The 18,389-nt window shown below is 56.6% G+C and overlaps 1 protein-coding gene across 1 annotated transcript in view; it reads right to left on the bottom strand.

The window, feature by feature from the left end:
- The window catches only part of C35H6orf89 (chromosome 35 C6orf89 homolog), a 32,320-nt gene continuing 13,931 nt past the window's right edge, over positions 1-18,389 (bottom strand). The window contains exons 3-7 of the mRNA XM_054395912.1: positions 4,334-4,488; positions 3,928-4,049; positions 2,160-2,286; positions 1,245-1,368; positions 1-86 (exon numbers count right to left, since the gene is read on the bottom strand). Of these exons, the coding sequence (XP_054251887.1) occupies positions 1-86; positions 1,245-1,368; positions 2,160-2,286; positions 3,928-4,049; positions 4,334-4,488 (614 nt within the window). The remainder of the gene's footprint in view (positions 87-1,244; positions 1,369-2,159; positions 2,287-3,927; positions 4,050-4,333; positions 4,489-18,389) is intronic.

Raw genomic sequence — 18,389 nt, 5'->3', positions numbered from 1 at the left:
TCAGCTGGCAGCTCCGTCACAAACCACGGCTGGCTCCGTGCCCCTGGCCATGAAGCTCAGCCTCCAGTGCTCTGTGCTGGCATAACCTGGGGAGAGGCAGGAGGCCCTGTCAGCTGAATCCATGGAGCCTGCTGGGGAACCCCCTCCCTGCAGCAGTTCCAAGGCCAGGCTGGATGTGGCTGTGAGCAACCTGCTCTGGTGTGAGGTGTCCCTGCCCATGGCAGGGGGGTTGGAGCTGGATGAGCCTTGAGGTCCCTTCCAACCCAACCCATTCTGTGGGTCTCCAGCCACTGCTCACATTTAGAATCATGGAATTGTCAGGGTTGGAAGGGACCTCAAGGCTCAGCCAGTCCCAACCCCCTGCCATGCCCAGGGACACCTCACACCACAGCAGGTTGCTCACAGCCACCTCCAGCCTGGCTGCAAAAACCTCCAGGGATGAGGCTTCCACCACCTCCCTGGGCAACCTGTGCCAGGCTCTCACCACCCTCATGGGGAAGAATTTCTTCCTAACATCCAATCTGAATCTCCCCACTTCTAGTTTTGCTCCATTCCCCCCCAGTCCTGTCACTTTCTGACATCCTAAAAAGTCCCTCCCCAGCTTTCTTGTAACCCCCTTCAGATCCTGGAAGGCCACAAGAAGGTCTCCTGGGAGCCTTCTCCTCTCCAGACTGCACAACCCCAACTCTCTCAGGCTGTCCTCACAGCAGAGCAGCTCCAGCCCTCTGCTCCTCCTCATGGCCCTTCTCTGGACACCTTCCAGCATGTCCATAGCCCTCTTGTAACAGAGGCTCCAGCCCTGGACACAGAGCTCCAGGAGTGGTCTCAGCAGAGTGGAGCAGAGGGGCAGAATCCCCTCCCTGGCCCTGCTGGCCACACTTCTGCTGCTGCAGCCCAGGCTCTGCTTGGCTCTCTGGGCTGCAAGTGCTCACTAGTGACTCAGCCTGAGGTGCTGTGGGGATGCAGAAGCTCTTTGGATGCAGAAGCTCTTTGCCCCCAGTGACACCCTGGGTTTGTAGCCCCCAGCAGAGCCCTGTGCAGCCCTCACTGAGCATCCCCTGGTACCCCATTGTTTGTGTTCCAGTGCAGAATGATGACTCTGTCCTGTGAGAAGCAGCCCCACAGCAGTCTGGAGTTGGGAATGGCACTCACTCAGGTGGCAGACAGAGCAGATCCAGCTGGAAGCAGCCTCCTGTCTCCCAAGGGATCCCCCAGATGCTGCATGCTACAGCACCAGTACTCACCCAGATCTCCAGCTTCCAGCTCCACCTTGAAGGCCTCACAGTGTCCTCTGCACTTGTCTGGAGGTACAGCAGTCAGGGTGAGCTGTCCACTGCCCACGGCGAAGAGGCTGTGCAGGCTGTAGCTCTGGGATGAGAGGAGAACATTCCTAAAGCCTGGGAAGCCTTTCCTGGGTCTGTCTGAGCAAACAAGGGGCAGGTCACTGCCCTGCAGCATGCTCAGACAGCACAAGGCACACAGCAGCAGATCACAGCTGAGGTCAGCTCCACACCAGGGGCCTCCTCCCCTCTTCTGCCCAGGACAATGCAGTAACAAGTGTCAGGACAAGAGGAAACAGCCTCAAGTTGCACCAGGGGAGGTTTAGGTTGGGCATGAGGAACAATTTTCTCCCCAAAAGGGTTGTCAAGGCCTGGCCCAGGCTGCCCAATGCAGTGGTGGAGTCCCCATGCCTGGAGGGGTTTCCCAGCTGTGCAGATGTGGTGCTGAGGGACACACTTTGGAGGCTGGCCCTGGTGACCTGAATGGACTTTTCCAATCCAAACAGTTCTGTGATTCCAGGCAGGCCCTCCCCAGCCACCAAGAAAGCAAGAACACGGAGGAGGAGAGCAGGCTAGAAGCTTGAAGTGTCACCACCTTCCATCAGATGTTCCCATGGCAGGTCCCTCAGAATGGCTGAGACTGACTGCCAGGAACAGCTGCTGGGATGCAGCTCTGGAAGGAACTCTGCTCAGCTGTGCACCAAGGGCCATGCCCTCACCCAGCCACACTGCACAGGGCTGGGCAGAACAGACACAGCCCCAACCCCTTCTTGCCAGGCCTGGACCAGCTGAAGGTGTCCTGCAAATGCCCCAAAGCCTTGGAGCTTCTGGAGGACAGCTCCCAGGCAGGGAGGTGATGCCTGGGGATGCACTTCTCACCTTGTTCCCCAGCTGTGGGCGGCGGATGAGGAAGCAGCTCTCCAGGGACACTGCCTTGGGGAAGGACAGCAAGGAGGAAGTGGGGAAGAATTCCTGCAGGATCCGACTTCTGTTCACAGACTTGCTCCTGAGCAAACCCAGAGAACCCATCTTAAAGACACAGCACACAAAGACAATGCTTCCACTTCAAAGCTTGCTTCCAAGACCAGCATTTCATGCCGGGCAAAGCCCCTGCTGAGAGATGAGTCCTTAGGAGCTAAAGTCAACTTCTCAGCTTCTACAGCTCTGCTCCTTCACATCCTCCTCTCAGTGCCTGCAGCAGGACTATGGAAACAGGGGAAAGAAGAGATCCTCATGGATGTCTAAAGTTGATTTCCCTCCCTTCTTCCCTTCAAATGACCTGAGCCAGTGATCAGATCCATCCACTGCACAAGGGGCAGAGAGGTGGCACTGACACAGCCCTGACTGAAACCACATGGCAAGGAGAGGGGAATCCAAGGCCATTCCCTAGGCCTGGGAATGTAACTGGAAAAGGCTGGGTGCGGCTCTATCTAGTGCTGGACAGGATGAATACTGCTGCAGCCTGGCCATCCACTCACCAGTGCTGTGGGCAACAACTGCAGCAAGAAGATTGGCACTGAGTGCCCCCTCAGCAGGTTTGCTGATGGCACCAAGCTGTGTGGTGCAGACAGGCTGGGGGGAAGGGATCCATCCAGAGGGACCTGGACAGGTGCAGAGCTGGGCACAAGCCAACCTCAGGAGGTTCAACAAGACCAAGGGCAAGGTCCTGCAGCTGGGGCAGGGCAATCCCAAGCACAAATCCAGGCTGGGCAGGGACTGGCTGGAGAGCAGCCCTGAGGAGAGGGACTTGGGGGTGCTGGGGGAGGAGAAGCTCAGCAGGAGCCAGCAGTGAGCACTTGCAGCCCAGAGAGCCAAGCAGAGCCTGGGCTGCAGCAGCAGAAGTGTGGCCAGCAGGGCCAGGGAGGGGATTCTGCCCCTCTGCTCCACTCTGCTCAGACCACTCCTGGAGCTCTGTGTCCAGGTCTGGAGCCTCTGTTCCAAGAGGGCTATGGACATGCTGGAAGGTGTCCAGAGAAGGGCCATGAGGAGGAGCAGAGGGCTGGAGCTGCTCTGCTGTGAGGACAGCCTGAGAGAGTTGGGGTTGTGCAGGCTGGAGAGGAGAAGGCTCCCAGGAGACCTTCTGGTGGCCTTCCAGGATCTGAAGGGGGCTCCAAGAAAGCTGGGGAGGGACTTTTGAGGATCTCAGGTAGTGACAGGACTGGGGGGAATGGAGCAAAACTAGAAGTGGGGAGATTCAGATTGGATGTTAGGAAGAAATTCTTCCCCATGAGGGTGGTGAGAGCCTGGCACAGGCTGCCCAGGGAGGTGGTGGAAGCCTCATCCCTGGAGGTGTTTGCAGCCAGGCTGGAGGTGGCTGTGAGCAACCTGCTGTGGTGTGAGGTGTCCCTGCCCATGGCAGGAGGGTTGGAGCTGGCTGAGCCTTGAGGTCTCTTCCAACACTAACAATTCTAAGATCCTAAAATCCCAGACTGGTTTGGGTAGGAAGGGACCATTACAGCTCCTCCAGTCCAACCCCCTGCAGTCAGCAGGAACCTCTGCAGGCAGAAGCCTTTAGCTCACTCCTGTTGCCCTTCTCTCCAGTTAAAGAGCAACCTGCAAGCTCCTGGTTGTTCTTACAAGCAAAGAGCCTGGGCCCAGCTGCAGAAGGGATGCAAACATCTCTCACATTATTTTGTCTTTGACTCACCAGGGAAAGAAAAATGGGCAGCTCCACAACTCAGCTGAGTTCTCTTCTATTATAACCTGTGCCAGGTCTGGATCCTGGGACTGAAAATGCTTCAGTTCTTCATAGGAAAGGTGCTGCCCTGTCTTGAATGACACCAAACAAAGATAAAAGCTGTGCAACCTGGGATTCTTCCCCTTTTCTGTCTCCATCCCACCAAAGAACATCTCAGAGTGAGAGCCACCTAGACTGGTAAGTTCCCAACCACACCAGAGTGAGGTCCTCACCCCCTGACATTTTTACACTGGGGCTAAGTGTCTCAGATCTGTGTTCTACCTCCATCAGCACTTTGAGAACCCTGGGCAGGGGTTTTTAGCTGCTGCTGGTCCAGAGTTTGGATTCATCTCCCAACCTCCCATCCATGCTTTACCTTGATTAGAAAAGGCTGAGACCTCTGGAGCTTTTCTGATAGCTCTCCAAAGTCTGTCAGCAGCTGAAGGCTTTTCACAGCAGCACAGACTGTGCAGTTTGCAGGAAGTGTGGAAGTGTTCTGCCTGCAGCCTGCTGCCCACCAGTCCTGGCATTCTTGGGAAGAAACAAGAGAAACTTGTTTAGTAAGAGCAAAAAAAATGAAATGGAAGCAGGCTTGGTAAGAAAGTCAGCATCCCTAACATGGAACACTGAGATTTCTTACAGCTCCCTGTGCCTGCCAGTTGTTCAAAGAGAGGAATCTTCACCAGGCAGGGAACTTGTCACAGAATGGTTCCAGCACAGGCTGGAGATTTTGGAGATTTTGGAGATAGAGCTCAGAGCTGTGAGAAATGGAAGAGCCTTAAGGAAACTCCACTGCTGTGTGTGAGGCACTCAGGCCAAGGCAGCCTTTCACTGCCAACCACCACACACAGTGCAGTTAAAGTGAGATCACTGAATTGTTTGGGTTGGAAAAGCTCTCCAAGACCATCCAGTCCAACCAGCAACCCAACCCCACCACAGCCACTCACCCATGGCCACAAGGGCCACACCTTGCTTGAACACCCCCGGGGATGGGGACTCCACCACCTCCCTGGGCAGCCTGTGCCAATCCCTGACCACTCTTGCAGTAAAGAAATTTTTCCTCATCTCCAACCTAAACCTCCCCTGGCATAATTTCAGGTCATTTCCTCTCCTACTATCACCTGATACTAAGGAGAAGAGACCAACCCAAGTAACAAGTGATAGGATGAGGAGAAATGGCCTCAAGTTGCAGCAGGGGAGGTTTAGGTTGGACATTAGAAGAAATTTCTTCACTGGAAGTGTCCTCAAAGACTGGCACAGGCTGCCCAGGGAGGTGTTTGAATCCTCACCACTGGAGGTGTTTAGAAGCCACAGGGATGCAGTGCTGAGGGCCAGGGTTTAGCCCCAGCCTTGGCAGAGGTAGAGAATGGTTGGACTGGATGACCTCAAAGGTCTTTTCCAACTGAAATGATTCTGAGATTCTGCATCCTGGCTCTCTCCTCCAACTTAACAACCCTGCCAGCACAGAAAAGGTTAAGTAACCAGTGACAGAAGTGCTGTTGCAGCCCTGATTGAACAGGACAAGAGCTGGTGATGCTGAACACCCCCAAGATCTCCAGGCTAAAGGATCTGCAAGAGCAGCCTCCCCTCTCAAGGATGTGGCTGTAACCTCATGGCAGTGCCAGCCCTGGCCCTGCAGCCTTAACCTGGCAAAGAGGTTTAGCTCAGGCAGCAGCAGCAAACCCACCAAGTGCCTGATGTGTCAGGGTGGGCTTGGAGAAAGCCAAGGCCTGGGACACACCTCAGAGGAAAGGTCCAGAGATCTGTCCTGACAGCAGGCCCACCCTTCCCTCCTGGTGCCAGCACTTGTCAGAACAGCTCAGGGCTCTGGACTTGGCTGCACCACCCACGGGGGAACAGAGGGGATGGGAGAGGGCAGAGAGAGAAAAGCAGGGATGGGGAACAAGGCTGCACAGCAGCTTTTGGGGGGGGAAACACCACACAGAGCCTGCCTCTTCCTGCCACTGTGTTTCCAGCCATGCCCATGCTCCTGCCTGTGGGGAGTGCTTGCTGCAAGGACACTGAGGGGCTAGAGCTGGTCCAGAGAAGGGCAAGGAAGCTGGGGAAGAGTCTGGAGAACACGGCTGGGGAGGAGCAGCTGAGGGAGCTGGGGGTGTGCAGCCTGGAGAAAAGGAGGCTGAGGGAGACCTCACTGCTCTCTACAACTCCCTGAAAGGAGACTGGAGCCAGATGGGAGTCAGGCTGGTCTCTTGTCCCAATTAACAAGTGATAAGATGAGAAGAAATGGCCTCAAGTTACCCCAGGGAAGGTTCAAGTCGGGCACCTAAAAATTTCCCCCTCAGATGGGTTGTCCAGGCCTGGCCCAGGCTGCTCAGGGCAGTGGTGGAGTCCCAAAGCTGTGGAGCTGTGGTGCTGAGGGCCATGGTTTAGTGGTGCCCTGGCAGTGCTGGGTTAAGGGTTAGACTCCCATGATCTGAAAGGTCTCTCCCAGCCTGAAGGATTCTCTGATTCCACAATTCCCCTCTAACTGATGAGCAGCATTTCCTAGGAAGACTCTTGGTTTATTTTCCCTTCCAACATCTGCAACAGACAATGAGGAATGTTACAGAGGCTTTCATTTCTTTGGGATGGAATAACAAGGAGCAGGCTGGGATTCATTCTGATTTTTTTCCTGAGTATTTCAAACCAACTCCCCAGTGCTGCATTTCCCACCCTGCTGCTGGGACAAGGACTGAAAGGGATCAGGATACAGTTCCCAGTCTTCCTGGAAGATCAGCAGTCCACCCTGCTTTCAGGGGAAGGGGTAAAAAGGCAAAGCAAAATGTAAAATCCTTCTTGCAAGCACAAGTCCCACTCCCATGAGAAACTGCTCCAGCTCACTTTCCCTCCCTACTCACAGGAGAAAAAAAAAAAAAGAAAAATCTTTGTTCCACTGCCTGTAGAAAGCTTCAATTTTACAACAACAACAACAACAACAACAAAAAAAAAAAAAAAAAAAACAAAAAACAAAAAAACCAACTCACAAAACCCAGCTGGTCAGTGGCAGGAAACAAAAGGCTGAAAGATCTCAGCAGAGGAAGGGCAGTTGGCATGAAGAGAACAAGAGAAGCTCCTGCAAGGCCTCTCTTCACCCAGGCAGCAGTGATGCTATCAACCCTCTCCAGGCAAACCCCCAAAAGCCTCACCCCAGAGCATCAAGCACCCTCTTGTCCCCACATTTTCCCTCTGGGCTCAGGGCAGTACCCCAAGGCAGGGGACGTTAATCAGCCTGGCAGTGCAGAGCCTGAGCCCTCCTTTGAGGCAGGCTGAGCTATTTGCATTCTCAATTGCTTGATTCAGGAGGTTTATTTCTTCTCCCCATGAATAACCCCCAGCCCAGCAGGGCTGAGATGCATTTCAAATGCCACAAGTGGGGCTGTGGGATTGTTGTATGGGGTGGTTGGGTTTTGTTTTCTTCCCCCCCCCCCCCCCCCTTTCTTTTTTGGTAATTAATCTTTTAGATTGATTGTTGAGGGTGTTAGTCTGTGCACCAGCTTGTGTGTGACTGGCATGACAAGTGCAGGCAGTGAGCAGAGCCTGCCCTTCCCAGGGAGGGAGGGAGAAGAGACAGAGAGGGCACAAAACAGCCTACAGGGGAGCAGAGCAGGAGTCTGAGGGAGCAAGGATTTGATTCTCCCTTTCTCTCCCCTCCCTGCATTCCTTTCACATTTATCACCCTGCCCAGACACCCTGGGGACTGTCTTGGTTTAGGTCAAGCTCACTGTCTGTGCTCAGAGCCTGAGGAGCAAGATGCACTGCTTGTGCCCGGGCAGCCACCACCTGTGGCCCTGGCACCATGCAAAGGGCAAAGAGCTGCCTGTGGGGGATCACCCTGCTGGGGTTGGAGTCAGCTGTGGCACTGACCCCTGGCACCATCCCTGAGGCCCCCTCCCTGGAGAGAGAGTGCTCCTGGGCAGCCTGATGGAGTTGAGGATGTCCTTGCTCACTGCAGAGGGGCTTGGGCTGGATGACCTTTGGGGGTCCCTCCCAGCCCAGACCACTCTCTGACTCTAGGGTTCTACCCCAGGCCAGGCCCAGCTGACCTCACACAGACTCACAGATTGCAGTGGGTTGGAAGGGAGCCTCCAAGGTCACCTTGTCCAACCCCCCTGCACTCAGCAGGGACACCTCCAACTAGCTCAGGCTGCCCAGGGCCACAGCAAGTCTGACCTCGAATGTCTCCAGAGAGGGAGCTTCAACATCCCTGGGCAACCTGTTCCAGTTTTACCACCCTCTTCAGCTTGGGCTTTCTCACCCCTCTTTGAGAAGCAGCCTTTGGTTTGTTAAGCAGGACCTCAGCTCAGTCACACCTACCTAATATGTGTTTTTATGCTTTATGAATGTCTCAGATTCATAAAACAGTTTGGGTTGGAAGGGACCTTGAAGATCATCCAGCTCCAACCCCCTGCCATGGGCAGGGACACCTCCCACCAGCCCCAGGCTGCTCAAGGTCTCAGCCAGCCTGGCCTTGAACACCTCCAGGGAGGGGACAGCCACAGCCTCCCTGGGCAACCTGTGCCAGTGTCTCCCCACCTTTACTCCAAAGTATTTCTTCCTCATCTCCTCTCTTCCAGCTCAAAGCCATTGCCCCTCATCCTCTCACTCCAAGCCTTTTGTCAACAGTCCCTCCCCAGCTTTCTTGTAGCCCTTTTCAGGCACTGGAGCTCTCCAGATGAAGACTTTTCTTCTCCACTGGGTCAGGAGAGCTCCTGGCAGAGCCAGGGCTGGGGATTTCCAGCTGCTAACAGCAGAGATAAGCTCTCTGCTCCAGGACATCTGTGATTAATGCTGCAGGAGTCGGTGACTCTGCTCTCCACTATGCAGAGAAGTCATTCTCAGCTTACAAGCAATTTGCAGTGAGCACCACGCCCTCCCTGGCCCTTGCAGAGAGGATCTCCCAAGGTTTCTGGCTGTCTCCAGGACTGCAGAGGGGTGTGCACACAGCCCCAGAGATGCTGGGTGGGGATGATCAGATGAGAAGCGAAGGGGTGACAGAGAAGACCTGGCCCTGCTTCTCCTCCTTGCAGCAAAGCAATAAAAACTTCTGGAAACGTGCCCACAGATCTGAGAGCAGGTTCTCAGCAACAGCCCTGGGCTCTTCAGGGACCAGATGGAGGGCAAAGCACCAGTCAGCCACTGGCAGCAGGTTCCAGAGAACCTCTGGAGCAAGGGGACAGTTTGCTCCTCTAAGACACAGGGAGCCAAGGGCTGCTCCTGACCCTAAGTTTTGAAGATCTAAAGCCTCCTGCAGGAAGAGCTGCAGGTGCTGAGGCCCTTTGCTGGCTCCCACCAAGCTGGTTTGCTCCTAGCACTCAGGGCTGCAAGGCTGAAGAAGTCACCAGCTAGGTCTGCACTAGGAAAGCCTGGTCCAGGGGACAGCCACCTAAGGTCTTCTGTCCTTAGGGGTCGTTGTCACCACCACCCATGAGAACTAGGAGAAAGCTCCCCAGGGGGCTAATGAACAAAGGAGCTCCACAGTCTGCAAAGGGCAGCTCTGGATCCCTGATTCCTCTTTCTGAGGATGAGACAATTCATGGATTCAGAGATTCAAGAGATTCATTCACAGAATGGTTTGGGTTGGAGGGGACCCTGAAGCTCATCCAGTTCCAACCTCCCACCAGCCCAGGTTGCTCAAGGCCTCATCCAGCCTGGCCTTGAACAGCTGCAGGGAAGGGACAGCCACAGCCTCCCTGGGCAACCTGTGCCAGTGTCTCCCCACCCTCACTGGAACAAGATCCTCACCTCTTCCTCACCTTGAGCTGTTTTGTAACTCTGGGTATATTGAACCTCTCTAAGCCAGCAGAAAAAAGAACCTCCCAGTGTGGGTCACAGCATTTTCAGGAACATCTTGCAACAAACTGACAGCTCCAAATGAAGCCATCCAGAAACTCCTCATTTTTGTTCTGAGTTGGAAGTCCACAGCTCCAAGAACTACTCCTTCATTTCACTAATGGGGAAGGGCTGGTCAGACAAGCAAAGGCTGATTAGTCAGTCTCTAGGAAAGCACAAAAATGATTTCAAGCCAGCCAGCCATTGTGAAATCAGGGTCTGCCTGCCCTACCCCAAGAGGAACTCTCAGTCCCTGGGGTGATGGAGCATTACTGCACAGAATCACAGGGTGGTAGGGGTTGGAAAGGACCTCTGGAGATCAAGTCCAACCTCCCTGCCAAGAACCAGAGCTCTCTGGTTCTCTGGTTCACCTAAAGAAGGTCACACAGGAACACATCCAGGTGGCTTTTGAATGTCTCCAGAGCTGGAGACTCCACAACCCCTCTGGGCAGCCTGCTCCAGGGCTCCAGCACCCTTAAAAATTTCATTGATTCACAGAATGGTTTGGGTTGGAAAGGACCTTAAAGATCATCCAGTTCCAAGCCCCTGCTACAGGCAAGGACTTCTTCCACTAGAAAAGGTTGCTCAAGGCCTCATCCAGCCTGGACATGAACACCTCCAGGAAGGGGACATCCACAACCTCCCTGGGTAACCTGTTCCAGTGTCTCCGCACCCTCACTCTCAAGAATTTCTTCCTAACCTCCAGTCTCAGTCTGCCCTCCTCAGGCTTCAATCCATTGCCCTTCATCCTGTCACTCCAAGCCCTCACAAAATTCCCTTCCCAGCTCACCTGGAGCCCCTTCAGGTACTGGAAGGCTGCTCTAAGGTCTCTCAGAGCCTTCTCTTCTCCAGGCTGAAGAGCCCCTCAGATCTCTCAGCCTCCTCATGTTTAGATGGAACTTCTCATACTCAAGTCTGTGCCCATTTCCCCTTGTCCTGCCACTGGGCAGCACTGAAGAAAGAGAGATCTGCACCTACCAAGCTGGGAAACAGAAGGCAGGGACCAAGCTGTCAAGACAGTTCCAAAATCCACTGGTTAGGTGCCCCAGAAGGCAGCTTGTGCTGCTCTGGCAGAGCCTGTGTCTACCTGAGTCCACAGGAGCAGCTTGGCTTGGGGAAAAAAAATCCCTCCCAGTTGCTGCTACTTGCTTGAAGGTGGCTTCAGCTCGGGAGAGGTGTGACATGTCAGCACCAGCAGTGCAAAGAGGGCTCTGCTGGGTGCCTCTGCAGCACACCCTGCCTCCAGGGCAGCTAACCCAGGGTGTGAATCCACTGGCTCTGCAAAGCAGGAAACAAGACAGTCTGGAGGCATCAAGACACAGAAGCAAAAGAGTTCTTTCCTCTTCTGGATTAGCAGAATGACTTGGAGTTAGTTCACTGGCAGCAAAGCCAAATACTCAGCCCACTGCTGACCAGAGGCCAAAGTAAAGCAGGGTATGAAAATAGCTTGGCACCACCTGGCACTGCCAAGTCAGCCTTTTCCCCTGCCCTTTGAAGGAGCCAGCACACGTGGCTGCTGGTGACTCCTGACTCACAGATGTCATAAAAGGGTTGTTTACATCCACACAACATAGCTCAGGTACGCTGGGAGCTGTTTGGTGATGGGAGGGAGCCCTGCACAGAGCTGCAGCTCCCATCACACTGACATACACCAGAGTGGGTGCAGAACCTGCACCAACACAACAGCAACCAGCCCTGAGGTTAGGGAACAACACCGGAAGATCCTCTGTGAGCAAGAGGAGAAGGTCATGCTGAAGGCAGCAAGCAGTTAGAAATCAGAGAATCATTTAGGCTGGAAAAGACCTTTGAGATCATCCAGTCCAACCCTTCCCCCAGCACTGCCAGGGCACCACTAAACCATGGCCCTCAGCACCACATCTCCACAGCTTTGAAACCCCTGCAGGGATGGGGACTGCACCACTGCCCTGGGCAGCCTGGGCCAGGCCCTGACAATCCTTCTGGGGAAGAAATTGTTCCTCGTGGCCAACCTGAACCTCCCCTGGTGCAACCCAAGGCCATTCCTGTCACTTGTACCCTGGGAGCAGAGATCAAGCCCCACCTGGCTCCAACCTCCTCTCAGGGAGTTGTAGAGAGCCAGAAGGTCTCCCCTCAGCCTCCTTTTTTGCAGGTTCACCAACCCCAGATCCCTCAGCTGCTCCAGAGAGACCTCAGAGCTGCCTTCCAGTACCTGAAGGGGGCTACAGGGGAGCTGGGGAATGACTTTTGGTAGGGGCTTGTAGTGCCAGGATGAGGGACAATGGCTTTGAGCTGGGGGAGGGGAGACTGAGACTGGAGAAGAAATTCTTGACAGTGAGGGTGGTGAGGCTCTGGAACAGGTTGCCCTGGGAGGTTGTGGATGTCTGATGCCTGCAGGGGAGAGGGAAGTGCTGGTGCCTGCACTTTGCCCCAGAGAACTGAAACCCAGAGGGAGTGATTTGTCCATCCCAGCCTATGTCAGAGAAGGGAAGGGGGAAGAGAGAAGAGGAGAAGAGAGAAGAGGAGAAGAGAGAAGAGGAGAAGAGAGAAGAGGAGAAGAGAGAAGAGGAGAAGAGAGAAGAGGAGAAGAGAGAAGAGGAGAAGAGAGAAGAGGAGAAGAGAGAAGAGGAGAAGAGAGAAGAGGAGGAAAAGAGGAGAAGAGAGAAGAGAAATCCAGGTCACACAGGGCCTTGGAACAGCACTAGAAAGACTTGAGTCACCCCTTGTGTCAGCCCCAAATCCTCTGTGCTCCTTACTGCAGATGGAGCCCAGGGCTCTGCAAATGTAGCTGCCCAGGGGCTACATGGAGCACTGATGTCCCTGCTGCCAGCTGCAGGCTGTGGTGGTGAGAGGCCTTCCCTGGCCCAGAGCAGCAGCATGCCCCAGCACTGGGGCTTGCACAGGCTCTGCACAAACATGAGCTCAGGAAAGAGCAAATGCAAACCACATTTCTGCAGAACTTTTCCCCCAACTGCAGGGCCTTTGGTTCATGGCTCGGGGAACACAGCTGAAGGAGAGGCACAGCCGCCAGCCCTAAGGGTCCAAGAGTCAGCTTTGAAGAAACAAAGGCTGGGAACATCCATTTTAAACTGGGAATTGATCTGGGGGGAAGGCCAGCAAGCAGCCCAGCAGAGAGACAGGCAAAAAGGAAATTTACTTTGGAGCCAATCCTACAAACTTAACCCAGGAGAGAACCTTGTGGACATTGCTCCTCACCTCAGCCACTCAAAGGTTCACCCACGGCCAGCCAGCCCTTGTCACCCACAGCACAGCTCCTGGGGTGGAAGGGATGAGGCTGAAGGGGAGGGTGAGGGCAGGTCACCCTGAGCTGCAGGGAGACAGGAGCAGTGTCCTGGCACCCCTGCTCCTCCCAGAGCCTCACCACCACTCTAAGGTGGGGCTCTGGCTCTCGGGGAAAGCAGGCAGCTGAGCTCCCCTTGTCGTCCAACACAAACCTGGCTGCTCAGCCCACATCTCCCAGGGGATGAGGCTCCAACTGCAATCCCGGACACAGGAAGGCTGCCCCAAGCCCACAGCAAACAGAGCAGGCTCAGGAGGGACAGCACAGCCCCTGAGCACAGCCCCACACAGGCAGGTTGCCTCTCTCAGAGGAAGGGAGCTGGACCACCCCCGCGGGCAGGGCCCGGCTCTGTCCCCAGCGGCCAGGGGACATCTGCCAGCACTGCCGGTGGCCAAGGCAGCCTCCAAAGTGCTAACAGGTGGCTTGCAGCAAGAACAGCCCAGGCTGGATTTGAACTGGTGCCCAAGCACAGAAAGCTCCAAGTTTCATCCTCAGCCCCCTCATGATTTTCATCTACCAGGATCCACAGAGAGGAAGGAAGAGGAGGCTGCACACTGAGCCCCTTCATCAGTGCTTTGCTCTGCTGCTCAGCTTCCTTGCCTGCTGCCTTGTCCTGTGCAAGGAAGGCCCAGAGAACACCAGACCTGCCTGCAAGACCTCCTGGCCTTATGCTAACATCAACAAGATGTAGCTTTACCCCCCCTCAAGGACACAAGGCAGGGCTGAAAGAGCTCAGGAGACCACAAAGCTCTTCCTGATCCCTGCCCAAGGGCTCTAGCACTCAGCAGCAAGCTGTGAAGCTGACACCAGCACTGCTGGGACACCCCCAGAGGCTGCAGCTGCCTGCAGGGAAGCCAGGACAGGAGGGATTCCCACAGGAATGCAGCCAAGGTTCAGGCTGGGTGCTACACTCTCCCTGTCTAACAGCCAGGGTCTAGTCTGCTTAGCTTTGCTGAGGCAGGATCAAAGCCACCCCAGCCACCCTTAGTGGATCTGCTGACTGGGACATGCTGTGGTTCCCACCACGACCCAATACTGATTGAAAAAGTCCCCTCTATGACTCCTCTCCTTTCCCCAGAGCTGGCTTCCTGCCCACCCTACTGCTCAGCACTTCAGATTTCTGGGGTTCATTGGAAGCATGAGGGATTTAAAATGCACTCAAACAGCAACCTCACATCCTTCCTCTCTCCTCTCCATCCACCCTTCCTCTCCGTCCACCCTTCCTCTCCATCCACCCTTCCTCTCCATCCACCCTTCCTCTCCATCCACCCTTCCTCTCGTCCACACTTCCTCTCGTCCACCTTTCCTCTCCGTCCACCCTTCCTCTCCGTCCACTCTTCCTCTCGTCCACCCTTCATCTCGTCCACCCGTCCTTTCCACCCACCCTTCCTCTCCACCCACCTTTCCTCTCCACCCACCTTTCCTCTCCGTCCACCCTTCCTCTCCATCCACCCTTCCTCTACAGCCACCCTTCCTATCCGTCCACCCTTCCTCTCTGTCCACCCTTCCTCTCCATCCACCCTTCCTCTACAGCCACCCTTCGTCTCCATCCACCCTTCCTCTCCGTCCACCCTTCCTCTCATCCATCCTTCCTCTCCGCCCACCCTTCCTCTCCGTCCACCCTTCCTCTCCCTCCAACCTTCCTCTGCCTCCACCCTTCCTCTCCACCCACCCTTCCTCTCCACCCACCCTTCCTCTCCGTCCACCCTTCCTCTCCATCCAACCTTCCTCTCGTCCACCCTTCCTCTCGTCCACTCTTCCTCTCGTCCACCCTTCCTCTCCACCCACCCTTCCTCTCCACCTACCCTTCCTCTCGTCCACCTTTCCTCTCCGTCCACCCTTCCTCTCGTCCACACTTCCTCTCCGTCCACCCTTCCTCTCCAGCCACCCTTCCTCTCGTCCACCCTTCCTCTCGTCCACCCTTCCTCTCGTCCACCTTTCCTCTCTGTCCACCCTTCCTCTCGTCCACTCTTCCTCTCGTCCACCCTTCCTCTCCACCCACCCTTCCTCTCCACCCACCCTTCCTCTCTGTCCACCCTTCCTCTCGTCCACCCTTCCTCTCGTCCAACCTTCCACTCCTTCCACCTTTCCTCTCGTCCACCCTTCGTCTCCGTCCACCCTTCCTCTCGTCCACCCTTCCTCTCGTCCACCCTTCCTGTCCACCCACCCTTCCTCTCCACCCACCCTTCCTCTCGTCCACCCTTCCTCCCGTCCACCCTTCCTCTCGTCCAACCTTCCTCTCGTCCAACCTTCCTCTCCACCCACACTTCTTCTACACCCACCCTTCCTGTCAACCCACCGTTCCTCTCATCCACCCTTCCTCTCCGCCCACCCTTCATCTCGTCCACCCTACTGTCCACCCTCCCTTCCTCTCCACCCACCCTTCCTCTCGTCCACCCTTCCTCTCCGTCCACCCTTCCTCTCCGTCCACCCTTCCTCTCGTCCACCCTTCCTCTCGGCCACCCTTCGTCTCTGTCCAACCTTCCTCTCGTCCACCCTTCCTCTCGTCCACCCCTCCTGTCCACCCACCCTTCCTCTCCACCCAGCTTTCCTCTCCGTCCACCTTTCCTCTCCGTCCACCTTTCCTCTCCGTCCACCCTTCCTCTCCGTCCACCCTTCCTCTCCACCCACCCTTCCTCTCCGTCCACCCTTCCTCTCCGTCCACCCTTCCTCTCGTCCACCCTTCCTCTCGGCCACCCTTCGTCTCTGTCCAACCTTCCTCTCGTCCACCCCTCCTGTCCCACCCTTCCTCTCCACCCAGCTTTCCTCTCCGTCCACCTTTCCTCTCCGTCCACCTTTCCTCTCCGTCCACCCTTCCTCTCCGTCCACCCTTCCTCTCCACCCACCCTTCCTCTCCAGCCACCCTTCCTCTCCACCATCCTTCCTCTCCACCCACTTCCTCTCCACCCACCCTTCCTGTCCACCCACCCTTCCTCTCCGCCACCCTTCCTCTCCGCCCACCCTTCCTCTCGTCCGCCCTTCCTCTCGTCCACCCTTCCTCTCCACCCACCCTTCCTCTCCACCCACCTTTCCTCTCGCCCACCCACCCTTCCTCTCCAGCCACCCTTCCTCTCCGCCCACCCTTCCTCTCGTCCACCCTTCCTCTCCACCCACCCTTCCTCTCCACACACCCTTCCTCTCCACCCACCTTTCCTCTCGTCCCACCCTTCCTCTCGTCCACCCCTTCCTCTCCGCCACCCTTCCTCTCCGCCCACCCTTCCTCTCGTCCGCCCTTCCTCTCCACCCACCCTTCCTCTCCACCCACCCTTCCTCTCCGCCCACCCTTCCTCTCGTCCACCCTTCCTCTCCGTCCACCTTTCCTCTCGTCCACCCTTCCTCTCCGCCCACCCTTCCTCCTCGTCCACCCTTCCTCTCCGCCCACCCTTCCTCTCGTCCACCCTTCCTCTCCACCCTCCTCTCGTCCACCCTTCCTCTCCGTCCACCCTTCCTCTCCGTCCACCCTTCCTCTCGTCCACCCTTCCTCTCCTCCACCCTCCTGTCCACCCCTTCCTCTCCACCACCCTTCCTCCCGTCCACCCTTCCTCTCCGCCCACCCTTCCTCTCGTCCACCCTTCCTCTCGTCCACCCTTCCTCTCCACCCACCCTTCCTCTCCGTCCAACCTTCCTATCCAGCCACCCTTCCTCTCCAGCCACCCTTCCTCTCCGCCCACACTTCCTGTCCGTCCACCCTTCTTCTCGTGCACCCTTCCTCTCCACCCACCCTTCCTCTCCACCCACCCTTCCTCTCCGTCCACCTTCCTCCGCCACCCTTCCTCTCCGTCCACCCTTCCTCTCGTCCACCCTTCCTCTCGTCCACCCTTCCTCTCCACCCACCCTTCCTCTCCTCCCACCCTTCCTCTCGTCCACCCTTCCTCTCCGTCCACCCTTCCTCTCCTCCCCACCCTTCCTCTCGTCCACCCTTCCTCTCGTCCACCCTTCCTCTCCACCCACCCTTCCTCTCCACCCACCCTTCCTCTCGTCCACCCTTCCTTCCTCTCATCCACCCTTCCTGTCCACCGACCCTTCCCTTCGTCCACCCGTCCTGTCCACCCTTCCTCTCCGTCCACCCTTCCTCTCGTCCACCCTTCCTCTCGTCCACCCTTACTGTCCACCCACCCTTCCTCTCCGTCCACCCTGCCTCTCGTCCACCATTCCTTCGTCCACCCTCCTGTCCACCACCCTTCCTCTCCACCACCCTTCCTCTCCGTCCACCCTTCCTCTCGTCCACCCTTCCTCTCCGTCCACCCTTCCTCTCCGTCCACCCTTCGTCTCCATCCACCCTTCCTCTCGTCCATCCTTCCATTCGTCCACTCTTACTGTCCACCCACCCTTGCTCTCCACCCACCCTTCCTCTCCGTCCACCCTTCCTCTCGTCCACCCTTACATTCGTCCACCCTTCCTGTCCACCCACCCTTCTGTCCACCCACCCTTCCTCTGCGTCCACCCTTCGTCTCCGTCCACCCTTCATCTCGTCCACCCTTCCGCTCGTCCACCCTTCCTCTCCGTCCACCCTTCATCTCGTCCACCCTTCCGCTCGTCCACCCTTCCTCTCCGTCCACTCTTCCTCTCGTCCACCCTTCGTCTCCGTCCACTCTTCCTCTCGTCCATCCTTCCTCTCCGTCCACCCTTCCTCAACGTCTTCCCTTCCTCTCGTCCAATCTTCCTCTCGTCCACCCTTCCTCTGGTCCACCCTTCCTCTGGTCCACCCTTCCTCTCCGTCCACCATTCCTCACGTCCAACCTTACTTTCGTCCAACCTTCCTCACGTCCAACCTTACTTTCGTCCACCCTTCCTCTCGTCCACCCTTCCTCTCGTCCACCCTTCCTCTCGTCCACCCTTCCTCTCCACCCACCCTTCCTCTCCACCCACCCTTCCTCTCCGTCCACCCTTCCTCTCGTCCACCCTTCCTCTCCAGCCACCCTTCCTCTCCGCCCACCCTTCCTCTCGTCCACCCTTCCTCTCTCCACCCTTCCTCTCCCCACCCTTCCTCTCCGTCCACCCTTCCTCTCCGCCCACCCTTCCTCTCGTCCACCCTTCCTCTCCGTCCACCCTTCCTCTCCGTCCACCCTTCCTCTCCACTCCGTCCACCCTTCCTCTCCTCCCACCCTTCCTCTCCACCCACCCTTCCTCTCCACCACCCTTCCTCCCGTCCACCCTTCCTCTCCGTCCACCCTTCCTCTCCGCCCACCCTTCCTCTCGTCCACCCTTCCTCTCGTCCACCCTTCCTCTCCACCCACCCTTCCTCTCCACCCACCCTTCCTCTCGTCCACCCTTCCTCCTCCTCCACCCTTCCTGTCCACCACCCTTCCCTTCGTCCACCTCCTGT

Source organism: Indicator indicator, chromosome 35, assembly GCF_027791375.1.
Source record: "Indicator indicator isolate 239-I01 chromosome 35, UM_Iind_1.1, whole genome shotgun sequence".
In the NCBI taxonomy this organism is placed as follows: Eukaryota; Metazoa; Chordata; class Aves; order Piciformes; family Indicatoridae; genus Indicator; species Indicator indicator.
Note: the sequence above shows the minus strand (reverse complement) of the source record. Positions and strands in the feature narration are given on the sequence as shown.